At 36.0% G+C, this 14,879-nt stretch overlaps 1 protein-coding gene across 6 annotated transcripts in view; it reads left to right on the plus strand.

Annotated features, from left to right (window-relative positions):
• The window catches only part of CHD7 (chromodomain helicase DNA binding protein 7), a 131,407-nt gene that overhangs the window by 92,584 nt on the left and 23,944 nt on the right, over positions 1-14,879 (plus strand). For all 6 annotated transcript variants that reach the window (XM_085052904.1, XM_085052903.1, XM_085052902.1 and 3 more), the window contains 9 exons: positions 1,261-1,316; positions 2,135-2,249; positions 3,607-3,690; positions 4,617-4,754; positions 4,851-4,972; positions 5,410-5,653; positions 10,215-10,391; positions 11,258-11,401; positions 13,625-13,880. In XM_085052904.1, coding sequence (XP_084909030.1) covers positions 1,261-1,316; positions 2,135-2,249; positions 3,607-3,690; positions 4,617-4,754; positions 4,851-4,972; positions 5,410-5,653; positions 10,215-10,391; positions 11,258-11,401; positions 13,625-13,880 — 1,336 coding nt within the window. The remainder of the gene's footprint in view (positions 1-1,260; positions 1,317-2,134; positions 2,250-3,606; positions 3,691-4,616; positions 4,755-4,850; positions 4,973-5,409; positions 5,654-10,214; positions 10,392-11,257; positions 11,402-13,624; positions 13,881-14,879) is intronic.

Raw genomic sequence — 14,879 nt, forward strand, 5'->3', positions numbered from 1 at the left:
ATAAATGCTAAAGTGAAATTCTCTTGCTGGTCAGGAAGTAAAGGAATACTATGTGATTCAGGGACTAGGAATGCATGAACTTTACTGTGCTAGAACACAGTATAATGCAGCTGCTACTGTTGTGCTTTAGTTGCACTGCTATGGAGGTAACATCTAGCCAGCAACTAGAAGATGACAATTTAAGTTTCAGAGTAGTCCCTCTTGTGTGTGTGTATATATATAGATTCTCTTGCTTTTAAAAAATATATATGAATACAAAGAATGTTGATTTATACAGCACTTAACAGTTTTGCCTGTTTAATGCTGCATATACAGTTTTATTACAGATGTTGTTGTCCCTGATGAAATGTATAAACCAGAAAATGCTCCTCTATTTAAAATTTTCCTGAAGTTCATTAGTAAAAACAAACTGTTAATGTTGTGACATAAACTGAATTCTAAATGTGTGCCTGGTGCACTGTCCTTAGTTTGTCCTATGGCTGGGTTAAGGAGTAATTCAACAAAGTATTACATGCCATATGTTATGCAATACTTTGGCACCAGGGATGAGTTAAGGGTAGCTCAACCCTTAGCACTGAATGCCCTTGGTTTTGCTGGTTTATATCACAACTTTAACCTTGCTTTAAATGTAGTTTTTGGGTGTTAATTTAATTTGGCTGCTCTGTATGTGAGACATCTTGCCTGAGTGAATTTAATTGCACCATTGAGTAAAAGTAAAGCCATGAACACTGATGCACTAAAATTCTAGCAGAGGTATAAGGTTTAGTTTTATATGGCTTCTTGTTTGGAGTTATTAACTATATGGAGGAATAAACCCCCTTTAAAACTCTTTTTTAAAACATTACAAAACCCACAATGTAAAGTTGCCATGAGCCAGCCAAAAATAATACATATGGCATTCAGGAGTGCAGTTGCTAATTGGCTGCTGCCTGAGAAAATGGTACACTTGGCTTCTACTTAACACTGTGGGTTTGGCAGAAAGCCAGATTTGGGGTGAAGTTGTGAATGAAGCTGCATGTGGTTAAGGAGGAGTTCAAATGATTCATGTCTTGGAAGTTGTAGTAAGCAGTGTAGTATGTACTTGGGTGAGCAGCTGGAGGAAACTCCTCACCCATGTCCTCCCCCACAAACCTTTTCCTACACCTCCACTAGTGTCTCTATGTAGGGACCATGTTCTGTATCTCAGATAGTTTTTAAATAATTTACTGAATTGGGCTGTTTGGAGATTTAATTCATGTTTCAACATTTCTTTTCTTTTAGATGGAGAACGGAGAGGAAGTAGAAGTAGAGGAGTTCTATGTAAAATACAAAAACTTGTAAGTAAAATTACAGGTTTGATCACTATCCTTAAGTACACATAACTTATAAATAGCTTTCAAAACTAATTTTGTAATTGATAGAATTTATTATTGAACTTTAAACTTATTTAATTTTTAATCCAAGAGTGACAAATGAACAGGGAAGTAACCTTGCGTTGGTGCTACAGGGTTTGACAGTGTTGCCTTAATTTGTGCTCTCTCCAAAATTAAATCCACAGGTAAAATTGCTCTCCTACTCAATACTTTAAGGCTCATTATGCATGCAGGCTCATGAGCACATACCTGTGTAGCTATGTAGGTCTAACTGCAACTGGAAAGTGTGTGCAAACTACTCAAAAATAACCCTTGATGGTTTTTTTCGAAAACAAGATTTATGTTGAACAAAATGTCTAAGATAACAAACAAATGACATGGCTTTCAGTATTCCAGCAGACTGTTACCCCTCCATTAGAGGAATGTAATCATGGCGAGAGCAGCATGTTGTTTCACTTCTGGACTGTGAAGCTGCAATGCAATCAGTATTTAAAATAAAACATTTCATAGCTGGATAAGCTCACTTTTCGTGTACAAAAATAGCACACCTTTTTTATTTTTATCAAATTTTCTATCTGAGGGACAGAAATCTGCTTTAAGGGAGCTTATGGCAGCTGACTAAACTTAGTTGACTTCACTTTAAATATGCTGTCATTTTTGTACCTTTTGCATGATATTGTTTATTGCATAATGTTTAATAGTTTAATTATGCTGTGTTTAGTTCTGTTACATATGCAGTAGAAACAGACTTTTGAGTAAGATTTTTCTGTTTCATCTTCTAGCTCTTACCTTCACTGTCAGTGGGCATCTGTGGAAGAGCTGGACAAAGACAAGAGAATTCAGCAGAAGATTAAGCGGTTTAAGGCAAAACAGGGCCAGAACAAATTCCTTTCTGAAGTACGATTTTTTTGTTTGATTCTTTTGGGTGTTTAAGGAGTATTCTTATGAATTCTTGTTCTGTGTACAAGCAGGACATTTTGAATAATTGTGTATATATCAGTAGCTCTTTCTCTGGTATAAAGCATAACCATTCTGGAAGCAAGTCTTTCCAGTTTATGAAATTCAAGTGGTCTATCCTGACTATAGACATTTTCCTATAGTTTTTGGGTTTTCTTTTTCTTGGAGTGGCTAGTTATTAGCCTTGTAAGCCTGACTGAATCAGTACCATGTCTTTTTTCTCAGGAGCTGATTATGCCAGAAGAAATGCATGCCATTTTTCTGTGTTATGGACTGCTGCTCACTAGGGATTCTAAGCTTTTTATCATCAATTTAATTTCACTTAGAGCCATAAGCAGTAATGTGGCAGGGGTCCTGTCAATAAAAGACCAGATTTGCTGATTTATGTCTCTGAAAGATTACCTTTTAGAAAAATGCTGTCTTTTAAGGAAAAATATTGTGTTCATGAGCTACTGTATTTATTTATTTATATTTATTTTTACTATATCATTCACGCTGAAATAAAAACCTGTTGCAAATTGAAAACTTTCATCTGTTCTAAGTGAAGATACCTGGAATTTTTTCCATTTTCTTTTTTTTAATCTGTTTCTAAGTGGGTAACAAGTTATTGTAAATACTTGGAATTTGTTCTTGTTTTAGAAAAAGCTTTTAAAATATACAGTCTTTAGTCCTTTTGGCTGTCTCTTCTGTTGGAGTGGATCTTAAAACTATAAAATGAAATGCAATGCTTTAGTATGCAAAAGAATCCTGTAAGCTGTTTAAGGCATAAGAATGAACCTAACAAATTGTAATTTTTGGAGAAACTGTGTATGCATGCATTGTGTTTTCTCTGTTTTTGAAATAATAATCTTTGAATCTTGCTTATAAAGCAGTTAGACAATTCCTATAGTTAAAATAATCCAAAGGCACTTAGTGTACAGGGCTCTAATTTCTTTATTGCAAGCTGTAGTTTTCAAGAATGCTAAATGCATTGCATGCCATAAGCCTTTTCGATTGCTCATTAGTGAATTGTAATTTCACACTTCATTTAAAATATTCTTAAACATTCTCTCACAGTAAAAGGTTTCACACAGTAATTAAGAGGCCCAGTTAACAAAGTCTGAGAAGTCTGATTCCCTCACGGGGAATGATCTTGCTGAATTGTAGCATTTCAATTAACATGTTGAAGTTTGCCAAATATAAATTCTGTGTCACCGTGACCCAAAATATTATTGCCTGGTGAAATATATAATCATTTTTCCTCTCAGGAAGGGCTAATAGAGATATCTTTTATATTTTTGCCTCTCTCCTTGAACAGATTGATGATGAGCTTTTTAATCCAGATTATGTGGAAGTTGATCGAATCATGGATTTTTCACGTAGCACAGATGATAATGGAGAGGTAAACAAAACTTTTATCTGCATCTCTACTCACATAGACATTGTATTTAGAATTGATTGTTTAGAAATGTATTAATTAGAATATATTAAGCACTTACAGAAACTACCATGGTGTATGTGTGTCGAAAATAGGAACGTTTGAGAAAACACTGGCTAATGCAGCAGCTTCCCTTAAATAAAGGGGGTTAAATTAGAACTCCAGACTTCTTATAAATTACCTATATTAAAAAAAAAACACTAAACAACCAACCAAAATGCAACAACAGCAAAGAAGTGATATTTAATACTGGTGAAATATGATGTCCATGTATGTAATGCAGAATTTAAATGAAAATAGCAAGAAAGTGTCTGATCTAAATTTCATAATGGTTTAGACATTGCTTAGACTACCTGTTACAGAAGAAGTCCTGAACTCACTGTTTCTTCATTTTTAATGACTTGTTCTGCAAAAAAGATGATTTTGTCTTCCAGGAGATTCTTTTTTTGTCCTGGGAGAATAGAAGGCTTCACTGGCAGTGTCAGTGTTTCCATGTTGCTCTGTCAGTGAATTGTGGAGGTTGATTTGTCTGTTGTGAAGTTTCTGATGTCTCTGTTAAGAGAATACAGTTGATTTTTAAATATGTAGTAAAGCCTAGAAATTGTAAGGGCTGAAAAATTAATATTGTTTGGCTTCTAAATTTTAGTCTAACCTTAGTGATTTCAAATGTAGTGTTGTGCTCATTTTGGTGGTAAGCCTGCATTCTCCAGGTTCTCATCTTTAGGTTGTCAAGGTGCCAGCCTGGTGCTTGTTTATCCTTTTGACTGAGTAAGACATTCAGGTCTGATCAAACTTTTTGAATTTTATCTAGCCTGCAGATCTCCTGTAAAAATGGTTACACTTTTATTCATTCTGTATTGTGATGTAATGTAATTTTTGTCTTAACAAAGCCTGTAACGCATTATCTGGTGAAGTGGTGTTCACTTCCTTATGAGGACAGCACTTGGGAGCTCAAGCAAGACATCGACCAAGCCAAGATCGAAGAATTTGAGAAACTGATGTCTAGGGAGCCAGAAATGGAGCGTGTGGTAAGAATTGGCTCTGTATAGAGGATTTTATTTGAAAATAGTAAAGTAATGTGGTCTTTTAGAAACCACTAATGGGATTTGCTGTATTTGAAACAGGAGCGACCTCCTGCCGATGACTGGAAGAAATCGGAGAGTTCCAGGGAGTATAAAAACAATAACAAACTCAGGGAATACCAGTTGGAGGGAGTAAACTGGCTTCTTTTCAATTGGTACAACACGTACGTAAAATATTGCTTACTGCTGAATCCTGCTTTGGAAGAGCTTTTATAGCTTATTTGAAATTGCAACCTTTTAAAGTAATCTACTAAAGTGAGATTTTAGAATCATTTACTTGTCTTGTTTTTTGCTGCAGGAGTTATATACAGACTAATTTAGGGTGGAACATGAATATTTCAGATAGATTTTTGTGGCAAGTGCTTTGGGTTCATGCATGCCCCTGCTGCCCCTTCCCTCCCCTTCTGAGCTTGAGAGGTCCATAGAAGGGATATATCCATGCTTATTGCTTCAAAAATCATAACATTTATTTAAAATGCAAAAATGTAATGATGTCTTTTCATTCTAGAAATACCTGGTTTATTCAGGTTATCTCCTTACTGATTTTCTATGTTTTAAGTTGGGAATTAATCATTCAGACTGTTTTTATTATTGTTTTCAGACGAAACTGCATTTTAGCAGATGAAATGGGGTTGGGAAAGACTATCCAGTCCATTACGTTTCTCTATGAGATATATTTGAAAGGAATCCATGGTCCTTTCTTGGTTATTGCACCATTGTCCACAATTCCCAACTGGGAAAGGGAGTTCCGCACCTGGACAGAGTTGAATGTGGTTGTGTATCATGGGAGTCAAGCAAGTCGGCGGACCATTCAGTTGTATGAAATGTATTTCAAAGATCCACAGGTAAAAGCTCCTCATGACTTTTCTTTTTCTCTCTTTTTGTATATGCTTTATGGTTGTTTATTAATTTAAGCATCAATTAGTTTTTCAGTACCAGTGTATTAGGTTTTAGTTAGAAATACAGATATGTGTATTAAGAATGCTTTTTAATAGCAGCCAGTATATCTCTGGAAATAAAGAGGCACCAAGAGATGGTGCAATTTTAGAGTTTCATTCTTTCATGCAAGGTTTTGTGTTTTTGAGGAGAGCTGGCAGAAGAGATTCTTAATGGAGAAACTTCTTTAAGTGGAACTAAGCTTAAAAATCAGCCTTTGCCTACCTTCCAGGAAAGACCTTCTTGCAGAAATTAAAGTTGTCAATGCTTCTTTATCAAATTTTGTAAGTCAGATTTATTTTGAATCTGTGTTACTGCGCTTAGGTTGAATAGTTGTGAGTGAAGGAAAGCAGAAAAAAAAGACTAGGGGTAGAAACAGAAAATTATTTGGAAAACAGAAGCTAAGAGGAGCAACAGATCTCTACTCCTAAGTGCATGGCTTTTCCCAGAGTAATCAGAATTGGGGAAAAATGAAATGTGCATACATTTAATGTTATTGCAAAACAATGTAATTGTTCTCACTTGAGAGAAAAAGAGTAGAAGTTCTACCTGTGGAGTACTATTTTCAGCTGAACTTAAAAAAGTGATAGTGGTGAATTCATACATTTAGATTTTCTTTTAAGTGTTTCGTTTACCACTGCACATTTTGATTAATAAACTAGAAGGATATAAAATCAATATGGCACACATTAAGTGGATTTAAAACTGGCTAGCTGATATTTCTTGATGTAATTGTTAATGAGAAATGATTTGCATTTCCAGCATAGTTCTTCAGGGATTGGTTCATGTCCATGAGCTATATAACTTAGCAATGACCTGAAAGAAAACATAAAATTATTACTGAGGAAGTTTTCAAATGATACAAAGATGTGGAGAGTGGTAAATAATTAAGACAGTTCATGGATACAGAGTAAGCTGTATTACTTAATAAATTGGATCCAATCTAGCAATACTCAGAATAGCTAAATATTGGGCTGTCTGTGGACAAGGAATGAAGATGATTCTTCAGTCGCAGGGAGAGCTTGGCTCTGGGAAGGCTGTAAGACAAAAGAAGATCCTTTTGTGTCATGGCACATGAGTTCATACTGTGACACAGTAGTTAAAAGTGTAGTGCAAGTGTGTAGGAGGAAACAAATCTTTAATATAAAGATGAGGAAAGATACAGCATTCTTCTCTTTGTCAGTAATGTGATGGATAGTCCAGTTCTGCTTAGTTCTCCATGTCTTCAAAGAGTGTTCAAAAAACAGAGCCTTAGAGCAAAGCTATGAGAGTGATTGCAAGACAGAAAATATGCTTTTACAGGTAAAAATCTGATTAAAACCTGTTTTGAAGGTGAAGACTGTGGTACAACTTGACATGCCATTAGGGCAAACAGAGATAGAACTACATACTTATATGTAGTAGAGAAACAGATAATAATTTATATTAGATAGAAGTTACAGCTGTTTTGTCTAGAAAATAACTGTTTTCTCAGCATCTTATCAAAGAAACCTTCAAATTAAAATCATATGTGTGTTTGTTGAAGATTTGTTTGAATAACAGTTGCTACATTGAGGTCTAGTGGTCCAGAGTTGTGTATGTTCCAGTCCACGGCGGGAGGGTTGGAACTAGATGATCTTTGAGGTCTCAACCCAGGCCATTCTATTAATTTCTAATATTCTTTATGAAAATTAAAACATTTAGCTTCTTACCTAGATGTGTAATATACAAACAAAGTGGGGTTGGAATCAGTTTTTCTGGTTTTAAAATAATTTCTTAGCAGAGATTTATATTTTATGTAATTAAAAAATTTGGGTTTATACAAATACTGTCTCTGCTGAAGTGTTTCCTGTGTTAAAAATCACGTTTGTTTGCCATTTGAGTGGTGCTTATTCTCAGCATGTTCTTCCCCTTAGGATACAGCAGTTACTTAGCATGAAACCTGAAGGAATGTCATCAGAAAAATCCCACTTACTGTGCAGATTCTTAGTGTTATTTTGGCAATATTGTTTCATTGATCTAAAGGCAACTAAAAGGATCTACAGCAAGATGAAGCAGAAAGTTTTGTTCCTCCTGTAGTCATATTCTTGCAAGGAGTGTGGCAGTCATTTGACCCCATAGCAAGTAATGACAAAGCACTCATGGCACAGCAAAATGAATAATTTTCTTCTGGCTTTGCTCCCTGAACTGACTTAAGAGGAGAATCAGACAACTACTATGTTTAAGGATAAAGGAGAAATTGAGAGAACTCATCCTTCTGATGGCAGCTAGCTTAGATGTGTCAAAAAATCACCTTCTGTGTTCCATTCTTTCTAAGACTGTCAGCTGGGAAACGTTTAATAGAAACTGAATTACAGGGAAGAAAGTCTCTCCATGTTCTGAAGAAAAGAGTCCTCATGTAGTGTTCACTCTGGCATTCTCCAAAGTACCATCAGTGGGCAAATGATGGAAGAGAAAAAGGGAGAGAAAGAAGACATGATTTAAGAGCATCATATCTAGTTCCCTTGCCAAACGCATCAACCCAGGCATTGGGCATCTTTGGGTTTTTAGGTCTTAATATGAAAAGAAGCCTCTCAACCTCAGCTGTTTCTCAAAAAGACAATTGAATATTGAGAAACTGTGAGTGGCTTTTGAAGGGCAATAACAAGAGACAACATGCACCTACCCTTAAGACGCACCTACCCCATCTGCAGAAGTGTGGTTTTTCAGAGTCAGCACCAGTTACCAGAGTCAAGCTGTTGTGGGATGCTAGAGAGTAGTCAATAACAAAATAAGTTTCTGCAGTAGTGTGACTTCAACAGTAGGGACATGATGTTATCAGATATGTTCTGCTTGTGGGGTTCACGTAGAGAACTCAACACTGTTCCAGTGTTCTTGAGCAATATAACGAAAAGATCTTCATAGGGGTCCTTCCCTGTTTGAAATATCAAATAAAACATATGCTTTTCTGTTTTGTCCTACCTCTGAGAAGGAGTTCTGTTTTAAGATTACAAAAACTGTATGTGCCAAATGCAGCTGATGACAGTGTTTTGCAGAAGAGTTGACTTTGTGATGGACATTTACTTGGCTCATCAAAAGGTTACAGCATTTCAGTTTGTTGGCTTTCAAAGTTGCCCACTTAGTGTATCTTCGTCTGCTGTTTGTTCTGTAGCAACTTTTTTTTGTCCCTTACAAGATAAATATTTCTGGACTATGCCAAGAGAAAGCATTGTTGGGCAGGTCATTACTCCCTCTGAAATGTTCTTGATGTGAGTAGGCAGATTTAATGCTGAGTTCAGGATATCAGGTTTTCAATCATTTGATTGAGTCAGTAGCCAGTTCTGATCCCCACAGTTTGGAGAGGATTATATGCAGGTCACTTATAAAAGGATTTAGTCTTGCACAGGTCCAAAGGAAGAAATGGTCACCTTACTGTAAAATATGTGTTTCTTTTGAAATGTATTCTATATACAACCCATGACAGAGATCTTTGAAAATATGGAATGGCTTTGAACTTGTGTAAGGCCCATCCTTTAGACATACAGTTTTTCTGCACAGACCAAATGACACTGGGTATACCAAACTACATATTTCTTTGAACAACATTGGGAAGAAGCATAGCGTAATGTCAGAAAGATGCTCATTTTGTGGTCCTGAATAAATTTTATTCAGGGTTTTTTTAAACTGAATCTTTATATCAGCACTGAAAATAAGACTGAACTAATGAACCAGTGAATGTGGTGCTAGACATCAAGTTAATTGTTCTGTGAACTTTGCTTAACACAGATTTACAAAAATATTATGCAGCAATATACATTCTCCATTTAAGAGTTCAGATATTTGCTTCTGTCAAAGCTGTTCGCTAGAGTTGTTGTAGATTCCCCATCCCTGGAAGTGTTCAAGGCTACATTAAATGGAACTTTGAACAACCTGCTCTAGTGGGAGGTGTCCCTGCTCATGGCAGGAACGAGATGGTTTTCAAGGTCCATTCCAACCCAAGCTGTTTTATAAATTTGTTGGTGTTTTGAATCCTGAGTGTCCACCAGGACAAAAAATAACTAGTAACAGTGAGCACAGTATTCAAATAGTCATGCAATTCTGCCATATTTGGATTGTTTGGGAGGACCTTCATATACCTTCAATTCAAAAGTAAAAAGAGAATTCTTTTGAAAAGTCTGAAAACTTTATTTCAATTTTGCAGCAATACATTAATGCCTCAAGGCATTAGTATAATCCATATGAATTACAACTGAAATACTTGTATAACTTCTTTGTAATCAATGTGCGGTGATCCTGTGGGCCTATTTACAGGATTAAAAACAGCTATCATGAAGCCAGGAGTAAACTTACACAATTGTATTTTCCCATTTAGTCAGCAATAATGACTTAATTTGCCTTAAATGTCTTGTCCATTGTACTGTTTTGTATTTTTTAACAATAAATTTGAAGATGAAGCAAATTGCTTCCTTTCTGTGCCGGAGAGTTTACTTTAACATTTGCTGTTCTTTTTAGGGTCGTGTGATAAAGGGGTCCTACAAGTTCCATGCCATTATCACAACATTTGAAATGATCTTGACTGACTGCCCGGAGCTGCGTAACATTCCATGGCGTTGCGTGGTCATTGATGAGGCCCACAGGCTGAAAAACAGGAACTGTAAGCTTTTGGAAGGACTCAAGATGATGGACCTGGTCAGTGTGAACGTCTCTTATCTTTGAGTCTTCTGTATTTTTATTAATTCTGATTTACAGTTTAATCAAAAAGTAAAATAAAAGGGGTTTTTCTCAATTAAGTCATTAAGAAGAATGAGGGAATGTTCATGAGGGATGTGAAGGAACCCATTCTAACATGTGAGAATAATGCAGTCATGCTAAGCTAATACCAGTAATTCTGTTTGTAAAAATGCTGTGTACCATTTGTTCTTATTATGGTTGTGGTTAGAGGAAAGCTGAGCTTATAGTCTTACAGACTATAGATAGAGATATGGGAGTTCTCACATAAGTTCTTGTTACACTGTTAAATTCATGTTTGGCTCTGGGCTAGTTGCTGAACTTGTCTGGGCTCCTTCTCTAAAGCAATATGCAACTTTTGTCTCTGCCACTCTCATGCTCTGTAGCATGTAGTAGGAAAGTAGAACTCTGCTTCAGGTTTCCTGTGTTGATCTCCTGCCCTGAGGTCAATGCACTGTCAGTTGGAGGTGTGGTAAATCAATGAATTTTTACTGGAAATTATGGGATAAGTTCAACTGTTATTTTGCCTTTTAAAGTTCATTGTACTTGTGAAAGGGATGGGACATTGTGGACCAGTAAAATCTCTTTTTGTATCTTGGAGGACTTTTGAAGCTGCTTAAGTAGTGAAGTATTTTTCTGGACTATCACTGAAGGAACACCAGAGTAGCAGTTAGAAATGTCTTGAGAAGAGTTTTATGTAAGTAGCTGAGGGAGGGGAGAGGAAGCAAAGATGAGACAGACATGGTGACAAGGGGAAAGAATTTTTTGTATTTTCCATTGAAAATTATAGTAATGGATTCCTTGGCAACTATTTCTTAACCTTTCAGGAGCATAAAGTGCTGCTTACTGGAACCCCTTTGCAAAATACAGTAGAAGAACTATTTAGCTTGCTTCACTTCTTGGAACCAGGTCGCTTCCCATCAGAAACCACATTCATGCAAGAATTTGGGGATCTTAAAACTGAAGAGCAGGTAAACTTACCTTGCACACTTACTTTTCTCTTTAGATATTGTGAATTTACGCATTTTATTGTACCTGAACTTCATTACTTGTTTTTCCAAATAATACCTATTTGCTTCCTGGAAGACCATGGTGGGTTTATCCCTTTTTTTGTTTGTTTATTTTCATTTAGTTGAGGATTTTCTTGATTTTTGCCAAAAGTAATTTTGCCTTATTGCACTCCTGGGGTTTTTTGTTAACCTTTGTCCATTGGTCACACAGAAACAGGAAAAAAATCCCTTTGCTAAAATATAGTGTTTAAAAATAGAGGTGGGGTGTCTTGTAATGGTTTCTGGATGAAAATACTTCTAAGAGAATTAACTTGTCAGTTGACATTCTTCCTTAAGCATCCGACTGAAGGGACTGTCCCTGTAACTTCTGTGGAATTAACATCTAAGAGTTTTCTCAATGACTTAAGTGCAAACAGGAACATACTTGAAACCCAGTTTAGCAAGATGTAACCAAATGGAGGGAGATTTCTTTTACTCAGAAACAGATTTCTCAAGCTGTCTAGTAGAAGAAATGCATAAGTTAATACAAAATGAAAGACCCTAGGTGTAACATGTTTTATATCTGAAATGTGAAATGTTTCTATATATGTATAAAAATGTTTTAAAAGGCCAAACCACCTTAGTATTAGGAATTACTTGAAGTATGTCATCTTAATTTGACCCTTTGCATCCTGTGGTAATAACTGCATGCATTTTTGTGTGTCATTTTGTTGGCTTTGTCTGAAAATTCAATTCTTGATATCTCTTAACTTTTGACTGCTTGAATTTGTTGACTTTCTTTGAGAAAACACTTTCATACATAATAGACTAAATTACAATACAGCTCTTCCTCTAGCCCCTGGCCTCCTGGCAAAACCATAGGATATGTTTCTCTAGATTGTGCAGGTAATTGCATGTCAGTCAGAATGGGCACTGACCTGACTGAAAATGAGACAGCTCTGGCGAAAAAGTAATGTAGTCCTGTTAATGTAGTATTTGAGCTGGAGTGAATGTATCCTAACTCTCAACATAGCTTTTGTCTGACCTGCTCAAAAGGACTGGAAGCTTTTGAAGCCATTCATGGAAATACTACTAAAATAATTCCATTGGCCATGATCAGCATTAGAGCCTGGATTGCCTGGCCCAACAAGTTCAGAAGAACTTCCTTATCTGTTGACACTCATATGTGCTGGAACTGGGTTTGTCTTTCAAGTGGTCAGACAGGTTGTGTGTTTATGATTTGGGGTTTCTCCTCCATTCCTTGCAATCCTATTCCATATATTTTTTCAATTGTTCATCCCTCCATGATAATTACCTTTTTTTCTTCTGAAGTTGCTTTATTACTAAGGGAATGATGTAAGTTTAGGAGAAAATGTCTTTTGTTCATACTTCTGCTGTGCAGCTCTTCATCAGGAGATGATGACCAATTTCAGGGTGAATTATTAGCACTTCAGCACTGAGATGGTTAGTACTTTGAGGCACAGCCTAAAACAACCTAAATGCCAGGTGTTTTGTTTTTTTAATATGGAATACATTTGAGCTTTTTATGTAAGGAACTTCACAAAAACTTAAGAAAACTTAACCTTTTCTCAAAGAAAACTGACATTTTCTTCTTTGCCCTTCCCACTCTTTAGGATGTGTTTTAAAGTACATGCCACAAAATCTGGAGACACTAAAAATTATCAGTGTCATAAAAATTACCAGAAATAAAATGTTTTCATTTTTAGACCAGTCCTAAATAGTTTTCTACTTCAGTGGACATTAAAATTAAGGAAATGAGAAAATAATTAAAAAACAGATATTTAAAGTGGGAAAATAGCATTAAACACTGATTAGTAATTAGAAGTGAATCGTAAAAGTTATCTTAACGTGTCAGATTTGCTTATTTAACAAAGGGTTAGCTCTGCACTATTTGTGTGTAGTACTGTCCTTGTCTAGAAGGATCGTTCTGAGTGAGGCCTATTTAATAACAGACATCACTAAACAGAAGGTCTACACACCAAAAATAGACTTTAGAAGTGTGTATGTCACTGAGTGAACAAGGAGAACTTGTTACTGAGTCACTGAGGAAATATTTTTTACAAATGCTCTCTACTTGGCATTTGAGGTAGAAAACCAAGATTTTAGAATTAAGGAAATAGAAAAAATACTATTTGATTCCTAGCAGTTTTAATTCAGTTATTTTATTAAACATCTGTTTTCCAGGTGCAAAAACTGCAAGCTATTTTGAAGCCGATGATGCTGAGACGTCTTAAGGAGGATGTGGAAAAGAACCTGGCCCCCAAAGAGGAAACCATCATTGAAGTTGAGCTGACAAATATCCAGAAGAAATACTATCGTGCTATTCTTGAAAAGAATTTCACATTTCTTTCCAAGGGTGGAGGTCAGGCAAATGTACCTAATCTTTTGAACACTATGATGGAACTAAGAAAATGCTGCAATCATCCATACCTGATTAATGGTAGGCTGCCTACTTTTCTCCTCATTTGAAAAATGGTTGTAAAGGTGTTCAGTAGGTATAAGTTTTATTTTAGTTTGTCTTTTTGTTTATTCATTTATTTTAAGAAGAAAAGTGAGATAACCTTTTAGGTTTTCATAGGTACAGGTATCTGTTAGCCAGGACAGTGGTGCTTTTGCAGGCATCTGTGCTGCTTTTGTCCAAAGCTTCCTGATAGACTTAGCCCTGACTGAGTTAATGTTGGTAATTAAAGTTTTCCTTTCTGTTATTTGTGACAAACAAGACTTCAGTTATCATTCAGGTTCTTGGACGCTGGCATGAAAATGGTAATTTTTTCTTGAGTTTTAGTTAGCTGCTACTTAGATGTTCTACTTACCCTATAGAATATTATAAGGTAGTAACTTAAAATTTCTGAATAAAAGTTGCAGGGTACGAAATCATGATCAAGCCTGCTTTTATGGCCACATGTTGTCAGTTAATTTTCTTAATTTAACTAGTAAGAGAAAGATTCAGATAAATGTCATATTAGACTTTAATGACTGTTTTTCAGTGTGATGGTATTGGTTTTAAATCAGGATTATCTTTGGCAGGTAGTATAGAATCATACAATATCTTAAGTTGAAAGGAACCTATAAGGATTATTGAGTCCAACTCCCTGCTCCTCACGGAACTGCCTAAAACTAAATCACATGACTTAAGGACCAGATGGTCCTTAAACTCTGACTTGTGGTGCCATGACCACTTCCCTGGGGAAGCTGTTCCAGTGACCAACCCTGTGATAACCATCCAGCTATACCTGTCTGAAGTATGCTAAACTTGCATGTGTTGGTCAGTTCTTCCCTTGGAGGATGTAACACAAGCCTCCATGCAGGGTTGCATTCTACTACTTTCTTGTTTCCTGACTCCTGTTTCTTACTAAATATGATTTATGGTTGGTTTATGATGGTTATAGGCTTTGTGATGAAAGACTGTTTTGTTCAAGAGCCATATGTGATTTCAGGG

Source organism: Lichenostomus cassidix, chromosome 2, assembly GCF_008360975.1.
Source record: "Lichenostomus cassidix isolate B80296 chromosome 2, HeHo_3.0, whole genome shotgun sequence".
Taxonomy (NCBI): Eukaryota; Metazoa; Chordata; class Aves; order Passeriformes; family Meliphagidae; genus Lichenostomus; species Lichenostomus cassidix.